General features: G+C 40.5%; 1 protein-coding gene across 3 annotated transcripts; it reads right to left on the minus strand.

Moving 5' to 3' along the window:
• Positions 1 to 202: 202 nt before the first annotated feature.
• Positions 203 to 15,669, minus strand: SLC25A46 (solute carrier family 25 member 46). Of its 3 annotated transcripts, none has more exons than XM_050913392.1 (8): positions 15,411 to 15,669; positions 13,426 to 13,468; positions 10,829 to 10,886; positions 10,244 to 10,321; positions 9,454 to 9,554; positions 6,174 to 6,230; positions 5,638 to 5,695; positions 203 to 2,264 (listed from the first exon to the last, which is right to left on the minus strand). In XM_050913392.1, exons 1-8 carry the CDS (start codon positions 15,667 to 15,669, stop codon positions 1,929 to 1,931), a joined length of 990 nt encoding a protein of 329 aa, XP_050769349.1. In that variant the 3' UTR covers positions 203 to 1,928. The 3 variants fall into 3 exon arrangements, with proteins under 3 accessions (XP_050769349.1, XP_050769348.1, XP_050769347.1); XM_050913391.1 differs by having other exon boundaries at positions 204 to 2,507; positions 15,417 to 15,669; XM_050913390.1 differs by having other exon boundaries at positions 204 to 2,507.
• Positions 15,670 to 18,982: the final 3,313 nt, after the last annotated feature.

Below are 18,982 nucleotides of genomic sequence, written 5' to 3' on the forward strand. Positions count from 1 at the left end.
GTTGAATTTAACACCTTTGAAAAGGCTGGTTTTATGTATTAGAAGTTGGAATCAAAAACTTGACTGGACAAGGGCCTGCACAATCTTGTCTGAAGCCAATGTTGTCCTTGCTTAGAGCAGGAATTTGGACTAGATGACCTGCCAAGATCCTTTCCAATCTGGATGATTCTCTGATACGGTTCGCTTCATACTCATATAAACTTTAAAAATACAAACCAGGAATGGAGTATTTTACTCAAGTTCTTGCAAGTAGTTTAATTCAACATGTTCTTGCACTTAGGAAAGTTGATGAACTTCACTCTGAAGTCTATACAATAAAATATAACACACAAATTGGGATTCCTTTACATGCCTCTTCAGTGAATTACTTCAAAATATTTACAATGAAGTCTCATTTTATTTCATTGCTTCCATTCTATACACTAAATTTGCAATTAACAGTATTTCAAAATAAAACCAGTTCCCAAGTTCACTATACTTTCCAACATTTATGCATTTAAAATACATGAAAGTTAGATTAATAATAGCAAAGTAGACCTGCAAATGATTTAAAGTCAGAACTTATGAACAGCAACACCTTTTCATTATTTTGCCATGACTACTTTCCATAAGTGATAACTACTATACAATGATTAATGATTAAAATGCACATAAATTTACAGTGCTCACAAAGATAGACTTGCCACATGAAAGCGTGAAAAAGGCAGCAGCCTCTCATACAATTTAAAAGCAACTCTCCACATGCTTGTTTTATTTGCTAAAAATCACCCCCCCCAAACTTTCATGATATTTACTGATGAAACCAAGAAGGATTAAGTTATTTAGAATGATCAGAACTCATTTTCAGACTGGCAGTCTTGATTTACTAAGGGAAGAGGGCAAAAATGGTACATTTTAGTAGTTTGCTTACACATAAACAGACTTAATTCTGCTCCACGTAATATCTAATCCAGCAGAGACTTTAAACGAAAAACATCAGTGCTAAATAGTAAATAGGTAATTGTGTACATATCTCTCTGATCTAACAAAAGAGAAACTCTAGAAACAGCCAATTAACTTTTTATGCTTTCTATACACTTTGAACACTGATACTACATACATTTGTAAGATTATTCTACTCTTATACGAAGTAGCAGAGTAAAACTAAACCCTGAAGTTGAGTGGAAAGTTGACTAAAAATGGCATTTACACACACACACACACATCAGTTTCTAATTTGCTTTATTCACACACTTTAGTTACTGTAAGCCTTGCAAACAAACTGCAAGACAGCCAAATTCGCATTCTGTGTAACTCTGCCCAAACCCAAGTTTTTGTTATTTTGTACAAAGCAAAAGATTCCTCTTCGTTATCTTCTGCCACACTGCAGCAAAGTAAGAAGTCTTCTATGTACCTGTAAATTATGACATTTATGTCTACTTAAGTCACTCTTACAGTTTCTACTTTGCTCACAGCTCCATTAACAGTGAAGCTGAAAACATTTTTGAAAGACCAGTAAATCCATCAGTCTCCCACTTGCAAGTTCTTACAACTTATGAAAATAAACTCCTTTGAACTGGCTAGCAGTCCAAATTAAATATCAGATGTGATGTTTATAAAGCAGATATTAAGAATTCATATCCATTCCTTAAGTCAGTTAACTGGTAAGAGGAAAGGTAAATTCTCACTCCAACCACATTTGACATCCGATTCCCTTCTGTATGACTGCACATTATATAGTCAATTTGTGTCTATAATTTTAAATTTAAACAGTACTTTTTTTAATTACACTTAGGAATCTATATCCCCATTTTTAAAACAAGTTTTTCTACAGTGTAAGGAGAATCCACAGAATGGATTCTTCAAACTTCATTTTCTAAGCCATTTTAAACAATAATTAGGTTAGTAAGTCAATCATGTCCACTGTGCTAAATCCACATCTGAACAGATTAAGAAACGTTTTGAAGCAGTGTTGAGTAAATAATTTTGGTAAGCTGTAAAACTGCCACATGCAAGGTATACTGTACTACAACAGCTCCAAATCCTTTATAAAAACCTAGCATTCCTTCTTCCCGTTTTATAGTATTTATGCAGTCTCTCATTCCCTCATACTGAGTATTGATTGGAAGCACTTCATAGCCAAGGTCTGTATTGTCAATTATTGTGCGTGTCCCTTGAATATGAAGGCGGTGTAATACTGTCTCCAGTGGGTAAAGCATGACATCAGCACAAAGGCTAGCAGCAAAGCTAGCAATAAGTTCTGGAAAATAGGCATCCAGCATGCTCTGCACAGAAGTGGAGCTCTCAGTTGGAAGGTTGTGGGAATTATCCCTTTTCAGAACAAACAAAACAAGCTTCTGGACGATGGAACTGATGACGTAGTGAAGAACTCCATGTAGAGCAGTTGGAAAAGTCAAGACCATCAGAGGAAGGAGACGCTTGCTATGGGGTACTCCCATGCCTACAACTCTGCCGATTCCTTCTTTCACACAGTCCAGGATGCCAGGATTATCTCGAATTATTTCGCTCTACAAGCACAAAGGAATAGTTACAACTTGTGCTGCCCATTTCATAACCATGCCGACATCCACTCTGACACTTTATCACTGCTGAACTTTGTAAGAGTTAACAATTGCATGCTATCATATCTACACAGCTATGCTGATATAAATTCTTTGCTCTAACACTCTTGATAGCATTCAAGTAAACTTGCTTTTAAAAACTCTTTAAGATAGGTTCATTTTTTATTTAATGTACGTTGCAGATATTTGTGCTGCTACCAAAGCAATCCAACTTTCAGCCTACTGCTGAAAGTATCAGTCTGCGAAACAGTCATGTACTGAAAATGCCTACTTCCGGAGCAAAACGCCAGGAAGTATTACTCTAGTCTTTGAACTTGAATGTGCATAATAAAGACTTCCATAACTAAAGTTGAGCTGAAAGATCATTTTTAATATTAATTTAATAGGTTCAGCTCTGAACATTTCCATTCCATTATATGCATCTAAAATAGCACTCTTTATCTCTTTTCTAAGAGGCAGCATGGGTAATTATTTCGTTCATGTAGTGAAAATAAAGAATTCACTTAGTTATTACTTGCTTCGTTATACTCCACCTATGACTGTAGGATCAAGCTAAAGACATTCTTTCCCCTTCTAATGCTTATACAAACTCAATATTTTATCATCTCTGTTACATCCAAAATTCAGGATTTGAGAGTTTTCTTCAATGCCTAAGTCTCTCAGTCCATGGCTGTGTCCTGACCTCATGCCAGGATAAACCACCAGAATATTCCTCAGTACTCTGGGGAAGGACTAATAGCCTGCAAAGCCTTCATGGTCAGTCTGCGCAGAAGAGAAACTAGTTCAAATACTTGAGAATATAACATTGTTCCAGACTTTAAGTACAAGTTAAGCATCAAAACCCCTACTGAATCCTCTTCTCCCCCATATCATTATAGTCACTGTACTTCAAAACTGTGCTTGCTTCTGTCAAACACGCCACCATGTGGTTTGAAATGTTAAAGACAAAAACAATAATGTGACAAATTTCTACCATTTACAGTTATTTTGATGAAATATATTTATTTTGAGAAGTGTGTCAAGCTAATACTGTTGAACAGTACGGTTTACCAGAATTAAGACAATCAAAGTTAATATAAAACTGTTAGTAACAAATCCCACAATCTTTAACTTTTATAGTTTGTTATTGGTCATTGTCCTCTTGCAGCACAGGAATATAATGTAAACCTGATAAGCCAAGCTGACTCCCTGCACTGATTAATACAGCATAAATAAAATCTTCACAAATGCTATCATTACCTCTGTGCATTTCTAAGAAAGCTCCTGATGGTATTTCCAGGAACTGCAGAATACATTTCATACAGCATATATACACCTATTCAGTAAAATATTTGCACTCAGCTGAACCTACCAAGCCTAAAATCCTCAGATCTCAGTGGAATTATTTTCATAAGCAATGCTTTACAGAGATGATCACCTGTCTAAAAGGCTGGGGGAGATGCCGTTTTGGCTTTTTGGTTGTTTTCCTATTAAGCTGCTTTCTAGCTAGGAAACTTCATTACTTATTTTGCAAACAGAAGATGGGCTCTAAATCATGTTCTCTTTTATCATTTATTGGTAAATACATTCCCATGTTCAAGAACACAGATAACATCCTTTCAGACAAAAATACAAGCTGTAAGATACCCGAGTAAAACATTCCATTCTGTGGCCTGCTATGAACTCAAGAAACATGAACAGTGTACTACCACTGTTTCTAGTTCCAGGATTACAGCATGCTTAGGGTAAAGCTGTTCCCTAGGACATAAAAGAACTTCCTAAGTCAGCTTCCCAGGATGAGACCAGTTAAATCTTCCCAAGGCTTCCACAAACTCAGAGATCCACTCAGGCTGGATTTATGGAACATTATATTAAAAATAACACAACAAGAGAGAGGAAGAGGGTTTCTTAAATACGGAATAACTTTAGAGAATGTGAGTTTGTTGTTGGGAGTCTATCTACACGCCCCAATGTACAGATGTTTAACCTCACCTGTCCTGTTAGTCCATAACATGGCCAGTTCAGACAGAACAGCCTTCCTAGTACCTTCTGGCTCTTTGAAGTTTGGATCCTCTGCACAGAACAGAATCCTGTCCCTTAAGAGTACCTGCCTCTAAAGCACATGCTGAAACTAAGAAACTGTAGAAGTCAGCCTTGTTTGCCTCTTCTCCACAGAAAACGCACCATTTTGTACGCATACACCAGCAGTTGAACTGTATGTTTAAACAGCTGGATCTAAATCAGTCTTGACAGTATGTAGAACTTATCTATGCTATGGACAAAAATTATTATTTTTATGACTGAATTACATGAGAGTGACTATCCCACACCACCCTCCACACAAGAGCTCACTTTACAGTAAGAATTCCATTAGCTGCACAAAGATACTATCATGTTAATTAAGAGCAACTCATTATATAGAGACAGCTGGAAGAACTACCCTGGACCACTTCTGCATAGCTAAACGCTGTCCTTCTCCAGAAAGAGAGGCAAGAACTCACTGAAAGGCAATCTGCAATACAGTGCTATGGCTTACTCTGTACAGTTATAGAACAAGTTAAGCTGTATCCTAAGTGACAGGTCCAGATATTTATTTTCATGGCTAAGGAAGAACTAGATAAAAATTTAAAAGCAGAAAGCTGACTGAATGAAAGCAGTCCTGAAATAGTAGAGTTCAGTATTTTAGCAAAACAAAGCTGAATTACTGGAAAAGCTTTATAGTTGTTATAGGGAAAGGGTTCACTGCAACAACTTGCCTAGCAAGTGTTTTAAAACATTTACATGAGAAAAACTTCTTTATGGTTTATCTGCTAGAACATATAGATGTAACTTGTCTTTATTTCATAGACAATATATTCCAACTATCTATATTAAACATCCTTTCTAATTCTAGATTTAGACTTAAGATAATACAACTAATATACCCATCATAGTAAATACTGTTTATCTCAGTTAAGTCATACAGCCTCAAGCAAAACAAATTCAACTGCTGCAACATAAAGCTGAATCCAAAGCCAAAGACTCACTTCTCCACATAATCTCATCTATAAAGAGAATAACAGTATCTTTTTAAATGTGGTAAATATATGTAAGTTACCTGTACAGTTTCAATCAGGCTCGCAGAATAAAAAGGCATTGCTACCACATGTGTTAAACTGTAGAAATTAACAAGATAAGAATTACAGTCATGACAATACTATAATTTTAGCCAAATATGCACCTGAAAGTTGATAGTTATCTACCAAGTCATGCCTGAGAGAAAATTAACAAATTACAACTCAATTATTAAAATGCACATCAACAAGTTGAGATAAACTTCAATCTGAAGTTCTGTTAAATTCTATTTCCATGTGACCAGACTGATTCAGGTGTCTCATATATCATAATTTAATTACTAAAAGAATCTAATATTTTAAATTAGTCAGGTTCCATACAGACACAGGGATCTAGTAAGAGAAAATAATCTGTGAAAGTGGTGTATGCAATCAAGATTCTTCAAAAAAATCAAAACTTGAAAATTACTATTAGCACCCTGTCACGTAACCATAGCTGTAGATTAAACTAATGTACATTTAGTACTTTTATTAATGTTTAGATAATAAGACATAAGGTAGTAACACATGCTATACTTACCCTTTGAGTAGAAGGTGTCCACCTATCTGCTTGAGGTTCCATTTATGTGAAAGCTCCCTAAAAAGGAAAGTATTTACCTTAAAATGGATAAGAACACGTTATTCTCAAGCACTTCTTCCATGGGTGTCAACATCCAACTTTCATATTGGTGTTCTACTATTGGTTTACATTGCAGGATTTCCCATAGTGGAAAGACACATCAGCAACACATTTAATAAATCATGCTTAACTTCTGGAAGTTATTTGGGCCTGTTAGATACTCTATCAAAAAAGCTTTCAACTATTAATAAGGTGTCTGTAGCACTCACAGCTACTGGCTTTAGTGTTTTGCATTTATTTTGCAACCTTATGTACTAAATCTTAAAGCCATTTTCAGGGAACATTGGATTATTTTAAAATCTCAATAGTTTTCCTTTATCAACATATATTTTTTTATTATGTTTTGGTTATGATTCTTCTGTTCTTTGAGGTTATGTTTACCCAGTTGTTTCTTTCCTGAAAACCTAAATCACATTCTGACAGACAAGACCAAATCAAGTACAATAGGTCAGACTAGAAGCTGCATAGTAACTCTGTACAGACTTAACTCAAGTCTTTTGACTTATGACCAGTCTTTAGCACACCCTGTTAAAACAAAAGAAAACCCATGTGTTTAACACAAAGGTGACTTTAAAAAAATCTTTAATTTAAAAAAAAATTAAAGTAGTATTTATTTTCTAGTTACACACTTCAAAATATGAACAGTAAATGTTAACTATATTCCACTTGACAGAAAATGTAATCCCACCTAGCTCAAGATAACATTCAAATAGCATATGTATCTACCATACATTTGGTAAATACTCTATCTATACGGTAAAGATATTTGTCTGAAATGTTGGACACACTGGACTATGCATTTTTAATAACAAGCTATAAAGTATTCAGCTTCAATTCTTGTCCAGGAATCGCACTCACCCACTGTCTGTAGTTACAACAACTCTAATCCAAGAAAGGAAACTTTTTACTCTTTCTGAAGAATTCTGAGTTACTAGTAGCTATCCCTTTCCTAAACACATAGGTCATTCACTAAAGAGGAAGGGAAGATCATTTACCATTATGTATTTTGGACACTTGGATCACATCCACTGAGCCATAATGCTTAAAAGATGTGGAAAGTGAAACCAGCCAAACTAATGTGTGAAAGCCTAACCTGTCAATCCATTAGGTATAACCATTCCTGCAGCAGAACTACAATTACGGAATGAGTTTGTCTAGTACAGAACTACACTCAACTTGCCACAAAAATGTTAACATCCATTTCTGGGTCCCTCTCCTAAAATAGGGGGATTCTTTTATGATATTATGATATAGAATTGGAACTGACACTTTACTTCCTTGTGTCCTTTGGAGCTTGATAATGTAGTTAAATAACCTTTTAAATCAGATTTGCTGGCACTATAAGCAATAAACTTCACCTCCCTGTGACAGTCCAAACATGCACGCTACCATTAAAAAGGAAGGGAAAGCATCCAGTACAAAACTGCATGGGGTGGTGCATGTACAATACAACCATTTTAGCCAGATCACTTCCCCAATCCAGTCCATTTCATGACTGTTCACATACTGTGTCGGCACAAGGATGGGGGTAGCACTGAGGAAGGAATGAGCAGGTACTAGCAGAAAGATTGCTTCTTTTGGCAGCAGCACTAGCTCACTTTTCAAACTACTGAACAACTGTCCCACAAGAAGAAAATCCTTGCTCACATTGGACAGAAATCAGAACTATGAAAATACAAACACGGTACCACATCTCATGAACTTAAGCATCCCCTACAGCAGTATTTAAAAACAAGTCACACTCAGAGGAAAGTGTATGCCTGGGAATTTCACTTACATGTGAGACAGAGCTAACCAAAAAGCTTAAATACTCACTCCACACAATTTAAGTAAGAAATGCTTTTGCTAAGGCTTTTGATGAATGCCAGAACCCGCAAAGAGTTACTTTCATTAGTGTGCACGCATGCATCGTAATAGTAGTTTGATTCAGCCTGCCTGCATTTCTTATCTTTAAAACCAGGTCAGTTTCCATGTCCCTTAAGTACCTGGTCTCTGTCCACACATTAAAAATAGGCCCTTGTCTCTTCTGAAAGCTAACACGATTCTCAAGCCCATTGGTCCATTCCAGACTTAACCAGCCTTAAACCCAACTACTTGCCTGCCTCCCTAATATATTTTCCAGGACAGGTCTTTATCATTTTACTGGCTTCAATGTGCGCCCTGCAACTGTTAAGTATCTTTTCCTAACTTTTGATTATCTCACAGTCTCCTTGCATTTCACTAAAAGTTTTAGTTACTTTATATAATGAACTCTCTCACACAACCTGCTTACTCTTAAAATATCTGTGACAAAACTGACAAAATATATTACTACAGTTGTCAGCCCTTACTGTTAGCTCTGGACTATTATAAAACAAAACACTGATAAAAAGTCTTCAGACAAAAATTCTTTATCAGACTTGTATCTCAAAGCAGAAAGACATCACAATGTTTTACCATAATCCTGGAGTTACACTTCAGCACAAGAAGTAGGCAGAGTCACAAATCAAAATAAAAAATTATTACTAAACTACTATAGCTGAAGATGGACACAGTGAAGTAGAATAGTGAATATCTCTTTAAATAAAGTCACTCGTTTTTAGTTGTGACCCCTTTATTATGAGAATACTGAACAATGTACATATAGTTGTTGGTAAAGGAGGACAGAAGACAAAGCTGACAGCCACATAGACTCTTATTTACCATGTCTTCTCATTTATTAATGCAGGCCATTCTGTTCTCTCACCTACCAAAGACAGTGAAAATGTTCAGCAAGATGTCAGTGCTGGCTCATTAGCCATGTAAGTTTTCTGTATTTAGATTAATGAAACTAGGACTTTTTACTTTAGACATGGTATTTGCTAGTACCACACAATACAAACCAAAATACAAAAAGAAACTTACGGATTTTTTTATTACAGTGGAATTATACTGAAGACCAATTTGCTATGTTACTTCTATACTCAGACCAGTAGGCAGACATACCGAACACACAAAGGTCCCAGAGAGAGCCTCTCACTATTTATTAATTACAAAGTTGTCTTTGCCAAGACAACCACACTGCACTGAAAACACCTATTCAATGTCTGACTGTTCTAATTAAGTAAAATTTTTCAAACAGCCTTACATTTCTAACACTTCGAATATAAGTCAACAACTGATGATCAGTTTGTTAGAACCAGTAAAAAAACCCATGCAATACCTTGGCAAAGGTGTAAATTCACTGATGATGCCTTCTGTTCCCAGGGTTATGCCCTGAACAATGAAAGTGCTGCCCATTCCTTTCCAGAGAGCTCTTGGACCCTGTGTTTTGAAACATGCAACATTTTGATTCATGCAATATAAAACTCAAAAATCTTTTAATCTTAGTAATTTTTATAAAATTCCAGCAAATTCAGACCACACAGGGACACAATTCTACCATTAAACTTCACTATCACCAAATTCAAGGGACAACTAACATTTCAACTCTGAAGAAACTTCTGTTTTTCAATAATTTCAAACAGTTGTCAACAATTTTGGAGGCACATCTCTCACTGTTAATACCCTGTACTACAAACTTAACACCATTTTCTACAGACAAAATGAGCTTGAGATGTTAAAGCACATCCGTAAGAAATCCAGAAAGTCTTTTCTTACTGTCTTCTGATCTGAGTTTCATTATAGCCATTCCCATGCAGAACTTGAAATTCATGCAATACTAGCTTTGGAAGTAGTCATTTGGATAATCTCTTTATCCACATTTTTTAGAATCCTAATGAAAAAAACTAGTTTCAGAGACCTTTGGTTTTCTAATATCTGCAAATCTTCCCCACTAAATACTATACTACTTAAAAAATTTACAGTGATCTTCTTGAAACATTTCTGCAACCATAAAAATAACAAACCCTTACAATGGCCGCGTTTTTAACCATCAGTTACATAAAGAGTTAGAGAGGTCAGTGATATAATAACCTTCACTGCTCAGATACAGCCTGACACCAAATACTGACCTGTGTCTTATTGATGCTGTACATAATATTGACAATAGTAAATGGAGTGAGATGATAATTCCGAGCATGATAGTTAACCTGTTAAAAATATAAATAATGGCAGTTTTATAAACACACTTGCAGATGTTACAACTCTAAAGGAAAAATAACTTCCAAAATAAGGACTTTAGCTGACCTTTACCCAGATAAAGTGACCAAAATATGAATAAATTGTCACTGAAATTTAGGGAAACAGGCAGAACTTTTGAGTATTTGTATGCTGAAATTGTAAACAATAAAGCAAGCATAAACCAGAAAATATTGGAAACAAAGCATCCTGCTTGTAAATGGGGATCTGGAAGTTGCATTGCAGACTGTGAAACACTTACTTGCTGTAATTAATTTTCCACTGCTCAAACAAAAATGAACAAGAATATTCAAGGTAAGTCAAATTTCAGAATGAAAAACATGTATGCTACAAATAAAAACATGTTAATATAACAGCATCTCCCTAAGAATTGTAAAGCTTCTTTACAGAGTATGAAAACACAGAAATATCACAGTACACAGGAGCTCTGACTGGAAGAGGTAATGTAAAAGACGTACCTGACACTGACGACGTAGAACAATGCAAGGATGTGCCAACACATTTTCTGTAAATAGGCTTTAAAAGAAAAGTGTATTTAAAGCATGGGAAGCCATCGTAAATTTATTAGAAAAGGCTTGTTATTTTTCTCTAACATTAGATCACTATTTGGAAGAACTATACATTATCTAGTGAATTAATGAGGCATTTTGGATGGCTACCTGATAGCCTGCCAATACTATAAAGGAACAAGTATCAAAAAACCTGACATATACATTCACTATGAAAAAGCCCACATATATATAGTATGTATGTATTTTTACAGGCAAAACAACATACCAAATTTCTTACACTTTCCTTCCACAAAATATGAGGGAACAAAGCAGGCCAGAGCCAGAATTATGAAAGGATTAGTTTCCAGTTTTATGTTAATTCCGCATACCACATTATTAATCAAGACTCTCTTCAGCAGGGCCAGAGGATTGGTACCAACAGCTGACATTTTTTTCATCAGAAAAATGCCACTGCCCAAAACTAACTCTCCCTCCACTCCCAGAAATGGTATTTCAATCAAACCTTCACAGGAAAGCTCTCTCAGTTCTACAGTATGGTCACAGCCATGCAGAGAAAGTTTTCATTTCATCTCAAAGTGCCTGAGTGATCAGAGTACTTATCAGTATGTGGTTCAAACCTGGGATATGGATTAGAAAAGCAAAGCCTCCAGGTTTTTGGGATGTCTAAGCATCCCAAGTAACAGCTCTGACCACCAACCTACAGGATCATCTGGGGTAGGTCTCTTATGGGGATTTTACTCTGGATAAACAAGTACTAATTGGCACAGAAAAGTACTGAGCCTGCAGTTTCACAACTATTAAGCTAATTAGTAGTTTGCTACTACCAAAAGAGGTGAAACTTTCCCTGTACTCCAGCTGCTATCTATTAAGCCCTTCTGGTAGCCGACTCAACTAACCTCACAAAAAAGAACCTTTTCTTTTGGGTGTTTTCTACAAGATTTCTGACTTGAACCATTTGCGTCTGACAAGTGATCTGGTACAAATGCAAAAGCAGAAGTAGGGAGAATTCCTATCAGCAATGATACAATGTTGATCAGCTCTCTTTCCCAAAAGCACATGCTCATTTTAGACCTAGTGGCCATGGTGCTCAGGTGTGGAAAACTTTGTCATGCTTGATTAAATCAAAGCATATAGTTCAAAAAGACAACTGAGCCATGCTAACAACTCTCTGCTCCTCAAGGAGATCAACGTGTTCCTGCCCTATGGCTCCACTCCTTTGCTGGTACTCTCCTGAGCTCGTTCAGCTTGATAAGGTTGGAAAGAAATCAAACAACTCTACATGTTTGGGGGGAGCTAGTTCTTCCCCCTCCCCCCCATCAACTCTATCTTAACAAACTGAACAGGCTCATCAAGGGGTCTAAATGAGCAAGCTGAGCCACTGCAAGGGGAGCAGTGGGAGAAGGACAGGCAGTTTCATCAGATGGGATGATCTAATTTAAGCAACTCATTACTTGCCAAAAATGGTTATTCCTAGTCCTTCTTTATCCCTTCCCTCTCTGGTCCAGTTAGCTGGTGTCCGCTGGCTTTCACAGCTAGTCAACACCCAGGTAAATCAACCTAACTGAAACAGTAAAAAATAATCCAGCTCTTTCATTGACTTCGTCTTTGGTTTTAGCGAGTCAGACTGGTTAAAAGGGGTTCTGATGGGCATTAAGGTGGATAACAATGGGGTAAGGAGCAGGACAGGCTGGTGGTCAAGTAAAAGGTCCTCCTCTTCAAGTAGAAGTACACTATAAGAACCTCAACTGACATAGCTTCCCAAGTTGGTCTAACTGGGTAACTGACACAAGTACTCTCACAGTTCTGAAGCAAGAAACACTTTTCTCCGAGAAGTCTCACATTCAGGTCAACAAGGCGTAAAACTTTTTTTACTCCTAACTTTTTCAAGACAAAAAAACCCCCACCTCCCACTCTTTCACAAGTTGCATCAGTACATTGACCAAGAAAAACCTAATCAGGTGAGTGTGATTGAGCAGGCATCCTACAAAAAATCCTAAACTTATCATGATCCTCACACTTGACAATTTAAGCTCTGAAAATGTTGTTAAGCATGTTAAAGTCCACCACTTTCTCAAAAATACTATCAATAATCAGTGTCACCATAAAAAGAGAATAAAATGGTTATCAGACCACTGATCAACATTACTATTCCAGGATACTTTGATAATATACTTGAAGACATTTTCACCTTCTTAGGAAACATTCACATTACCTAAAAATATTAATAAAAGTGGCAAATTGCTTGATGAATTTGCACATCACATCATTGAAATTTTCAAATTGCTCTGATAGGTTTTTGTACGGTATGCCCAGGATATGTGTACCCTGTTTCTCATATTCACTGCCGATTAAGTAATTTTGAGAAACACTTTAGTTAAAGAGAACAGAAAGCTACATGGCTTTCAGGTAGTAGGTTTCTAAAGGTATTTCAACTGCATAAGTCTACTGGCATAAAAAAACAACACAAAAGTGTACACAGGGATCATAAGACAACTACAGCTTTACTACTTAATTATCACTGAAAATTATTACACAACTCTTACCTTGCAAGGCCAATACCAAAGCCTGCAAATCTGTTCAACTGCTCTGAAAAAGATGGTAACAGATTATACAGCAGTGATGATCACAAAGCGGGAGAAAATGCCATGCAGACGATCTGAAAAACTAATTTTATACTGTACTTCCTTCAGAAAATTACAAGCACTAAACCACAACCTTTATGGCAACTCAGCAAGAGAAGATATAAAAAATTATTCCCCCAGGAATATTTGCACTTTGGACTGCATTTGAGTTTGTACATACTTTTATAAATAAAATTATTCTTGTCTTAAAACAGCTACGGGGGCGGGGGGGGGGGGAGAGAGACAAAGTGAACAGTAAAACAGAGAATATTTTAATATCTAAAAAATCTAACCCAAACCAACCACTGAAAAAGTTAGCATGCATGACAGTTTACAATAATTCTGAAACATAAATTTAGGTATCTGAGGTGAAACTAATTTTAAAAACAAAAACAGTAAAAAGAGAGAAACTTTGGGAGAAGCAACACAAAAAGCCACTGATGATGTAACAAACTTCAACACGATGCGAATTTTCAAGTCAGTTGTTTATCTCCACTCCTTTGCAAAAATCTAGTTACTAGAGAACAGTTAAAACTGCAACAAGAGTAATGGGTTCAATTCTCTTGTCTGCTACCAGACAGACATTAACACATTGGGAATTATCAGAAGAGATTTCTGAGTATCAGAACTCTGACGGCAACTGAAAATTAATGCTCAGCCCTACAATCTACAGGGTGCAAGCAGGCTGTAAGCATGGGTAACGCCAGTAACTTCAACGGAGCTCCACACAGATGTGGCAGCCCACCTAAGAGGAATGATAAGACTCTCCACTTGCAGAAGCTGGACTCAGTGATACAGCAACTCCTTATCAGTCCTCCAAAATGCAGAATCAACATACCCTCCACAAGTAGACAGGACAAAAAAAGGTAGAGTCCAAGCATCTAAGAGTATTTAGGTAGTGCTTTAAGCAGGGCTTGCATGGATGAAATTCCAGCCAAGGGTTGCACTCATTATAAGACCCGAACAAAAACATTGCACTACAGGTTAAAAAAAAGATGACTCATCCATTAATACAATTCAATTTTAAATAAATTAGTGTTTCATAAAGCTCTGATACTCAAATGTATATAAGCTACTCCAGAACATCCTTTTAATTAAAGGAGACAATGTTCAGTAGCCTCAATTTAGCAGGTTTCTCTTAATTCACCTCAATTTCACAAAGACACAAAATCATACTGTACTTCTGAGGGTTTCTGCTCAGTTTCCCAGCAATTACTCAAAAAGACTTGAACACGGTTGCTTCGTCAAATTCTACTAGTTCCATGGTTCCTTCACTACCATGCACAGAGTGGGGTTTTACTTCAGCAGCTTATGCTGTATCCCTTGTACTTTTTCAACTTAACAATAAAGCAGCCAGAAGACACAAAGTCTGAAACATCAACACTAAATAACAAAATATACTGTAAGACCCAAAGGTACTTTCTGCCCTTACAGAAGACAGAGCATTTCTTCAGGATATCGTTTACGTGGGCAATAGGGAGCTGACCACACGCTGCTTAACTAGAAGCTGCAGGGTGCCTTCTGGCACTCTGAATCGTATTTGCGTGCAACTACATGGCGCTACACAGCGAAGCGGGTGCTGGAGTGCAACAGGCGATGGAGCGGGTTCTCATTCTTCCAAAGGACTTTTTTTCCTGGCGCTTCAGCCTCGCCAGCCCACGGCCGCAACGCGCCTCCGAGCCCGGCGCGGTGGAGGTCAGCGCCAGCAAACCCGGGCGGCGCTCGAACGGGCGCGGCCAGGCCGCGGCACAGCCCACGGCCGCCGCTGCTCGCCCCTGCCCGCCTCAGCGGGTCACCCGCTAACGGGCGGCCGCGGCGCCGCCCGGGAAGGCGAGGGCCGGAGACAAGCGAGGGACAGGCGGAACGGCGAGAAGCCGGCTGCCCCGCCGGACCGGGCCCTCCCTTACCGGCGCCGGGGCCAGGGCCGGCCGCCCCGAGGCTGGGCTCCTCGTTGAGGCCGGCGCTCCCCAGGGGGGTCCCCGCCCCGTACGGCGGCGTCTTCTCCCCCCAGTGCAGGTTACGGCTGCCGGGGATGTCGGGCGGGCTGGTCACCCAGTGGCCCAGCTCCGAGGCGCTGCCGAAGGGCCTGGCGCCGGGGCCCGGCTCCTCCCGGCCGCCCCCGCGGTAGCCCAGGCCGTCGAAGCCCTCGGGGCGCCGCGGGTGCATGGTGGGAGGCGGGCGGGGGAGGGGGGGGGCGGGAGGGAGGACGGGGCCGCGTACAGGCCGGCACCGGCGGCAGCGGAGCCCGCACCCAGCCGCCCCGATCGCCACTTCCGGCCGCAAAGCGGGGGACCGCGCCCTGCTGAAGCCAGCGCGAGACCACATGATCGGGAAGAAGGCGGGGCCGGCGGCCGGTGGGCCAATAGCGTCCCTCCTTCTGCCCGGCTCGGGGAGGAGGGAGGTGGGCGGTGGGTTCACCGGGGAAGGACGCGGCCCTGGGCCGGCGGCGGAGGGCGGGCGAGGGCGCCCCCTGCCGCTGTGGCGGGCCGGCGGAAGAGCGGGGCCAGGCCGGGCCGCGCCGGGTCGGGGAGGAGGAGGAGGAGGAGCTCTGCGTGGCCCTGGTGGCGGGTCGGCCTTTGGAGGGGTGTCGGGCGGAGGATCTCTCTGCCAGCGCAGCTCCCGGCTCTTTTCCCTGGTGAACTCTCACCCCAGCCGAAATCAGTGAGACCCAAGCGCAGGGGCCGCCGGGCTCCCTGCGTGCAAACCGGGTGGCGGAACTGGGAGCTGGGGCTGTTAATGGTGCTAACAGTGCTCGCAGGTCGGAGCAAACCCCACAGGGGAGACAGGGCAGGAGGGGTGGGAGAGCAGTGTCTGCCTGGCGTAACCCCACCGCTCCCGTTTTCTGTGCTTCCCCTCCTCTCGTTTCATCTCCTTCCCTCTAAAATGCTGGTTGCTGCGCAGCCTCCTGGCTGAGGAGAAATGGGCACGATCACCAGTGGGACTGCGGGTGTTTCCCCTTTGCCAGCCAGAGAGGCTTCTGATGTGAGGCGATCCGTGTCTGACATGGGCTGAACACCTTCCCTGTGGGCTGGATGCTCTCTCAGCTCCTCCTGCCTTGAGAAGCCCATGAAAGTCTCCCACAACTAGGTCTTGGCCTGACCCACAGCTTTTCCTTTTTTTTATACACAAGGTTAAGCCAGCATTAGTCTGTTCAAGTCTAAGTATAGTACAGGCAGCAGAGGTCATCCACCGGTTTGTGCTTTCCCACCGTTACAGCCCTGTCCGGCTCCACACATTGTGCTTGGGGATGGTTTCTTCTTCTTCTGCCCTGAAATGCTGGTTTCATTTTACCAGTAGAGCTTCAGGTGTTTTCCAGGAACCAGGAAAAGAGCCAGCATCAGTGTTTGACATGGGAAGAGCAGAGCCCCAGAGAGCAACAGCACTATTGTTCTGCAGTAAGACAAAGCCCACGTGGAGCCTCCCTCTCTCTACCACCATTTTTATTGTGCCACGACATTTTCCTTGTTAACTGAAAGTCCACTGGGAACATTGTGTTTTAATGTTGTAATCTCAAAAATATGGGCAGAAGAACCAACTGCCTCTGGAGGCAGGGGCCGAAACACTGCAGCTCTTTTTTGGGGCAAAGATAATTATCCGTATTAAAACCAACCAGGTTACTTTTGTTTCTAAAACAGGTTCAGCCTGGATCAGGTCAATAAATATTGGAATATACATGTCTTTAAGGATATGTGGTGATCTCATCATGCAGCCTTACACATGAAGGAGGTGGCTTTGGATCTTACAGGAAAGAAGGATTTGAGAGAAAATGCTGCCCATTAAAGAGCAGAGCACTGTATTACCAGCAACACAGCGTGCAGTAGGAAGGTGAAAGCATGAACAATGAAAATGTCTTACACATGGAAATATACAACAGAGCTGTACACTTGTTTGTTACACGCTTTTAGTCCCCTGTAAAGCTGTGGTAATCATAGAGTCATAGAATGGGTTGGAAGAGACCTTTAAAGGTCATCTAGTCCAACCCCCGCCTGCAATGAGCAGGGACATCTTCAACTAGATCAGGTTGCTCAGAGGCCCATCCAGCCTGACATTGAATGTTTCCAGGGATTGGACATCTATCACCTCTCTGGGCAACCTGTGCCAGTGTTTCACCACCCTCATTGTAAAAAATTTCTGCCTTATATCTAGTCTAAATCTACCCTCTTTTAGTTTAAAACTATTACCCCTTATCCTATCGCAACAGGCCCTACTAAAAAGTCTGTCCCCATCGCTCTTATGAGGCCCCTTTAAGTATTGAAAGGCCACAATAAGGTCTCCCTGGAGCCTTCTGTTCTCCAGGCTGAGCAGCCCCAACTCTCTCAGCCTTTCTTCATAGGAGAGGTGTTCCAGCCCTCTGACCATTTTTGTGGCCCTCCTCTGAACTCACTCCAACAGGTCCATCTCTTTCCTGTGCTGAGGACTCCAGAGCTGGATGCAGTACTCCAGGTGGGGTCTCACCAGAGCGGAGTAGAAGGTAAGAATCACCTCCCCCAACCTACTGGCCATGTTTCTTTTGATGCAGCCCAGGATATGGTTGGCTTTCTGGGCTGTGAGCACACATTGCCAGCTCATGTCCCATTTTTCATCCACCAGTACCCCCAAGTCCTTCTCTGCAGGGCTGCTCTCAACCCCTTCATCCCTCAGCCTATATTGATACTGGAGATTGCCCTGACCCAGGTGCAGGACTTTACACTTGGCCTTGTTGAACCTCATGAGGTTCACATGGGCCCACTTCCTGAGCTTGTCCAGGTCCCTCTGAATGGCATCCCATCCCTCAGGTCTGTCAACCGTACCACTCACCTTGGTGTCATCTGCAAATTTGCTGAGGGTGTACTCAATCCCACTGTCTCTGTCATTGATGAAGATATTAAACAGTATTATTAAACAGAAATGGAGGTATGGGATCTATGCCTTCTACACAGTGTCCCCAGAGCAGCCCCTGGTGTTTGTCTGGCCATGCTCCCATGGCACAGAACTTATTTTCAAATGATTCAGCAGAAGTTTGGGCATTTCTTTTGTTTGAAAGAAAACACAAAGAAAAGAGAACAATTCAGAGGTTTACTTTTGCAGTGAGAACAAATTGGCAGCAGGCTAAGTGCACGGAGCAGTAATTACAGTAAGACACAGAGCTTCTGTGCTAATGATCCCTTAAATTAAATTCCCATGTGACCTAATATAGGGCCAGGCATGCAGTTTCTGTGTTTGGTTGCTGCCCTCTCTTGGCAGCGTGACCGATGTCCAGGAGAGAAAACAGAATGAAGGTTGTCAAGAAGAGAAAGCAGTAAACCACACTCACTCAGAGAATATGAGAGAAAGACTGTTGTTCTAAAGAAAAATGCAATCTTTTTCCACATTGGCAAATTAAGCCCGATCTGCTGTCTTTTCTAAAACAAGGCTCATTGACTCAGTATGTGTGTGAGAGGGAGAATTAATCTGGGTGAGGAAACTGTACGTCACAGATAAACATCACCCATTCCTATAC

The sequence above is a fragment of the Gymnogyps californianus genome, chromosome Z (assembly GCF_018139145.2).
Source record: "Gymnogyps californianus isolate 813 chromosome Z, ASM1813914v2, whole genome shotgun sequence".
Lineage (NCBI taxonomy): Eukaryota > Metazoa > Chordata > Aves > Accipitriformes > Cathartidae > Gymnogyps > Gymnogyps californianus.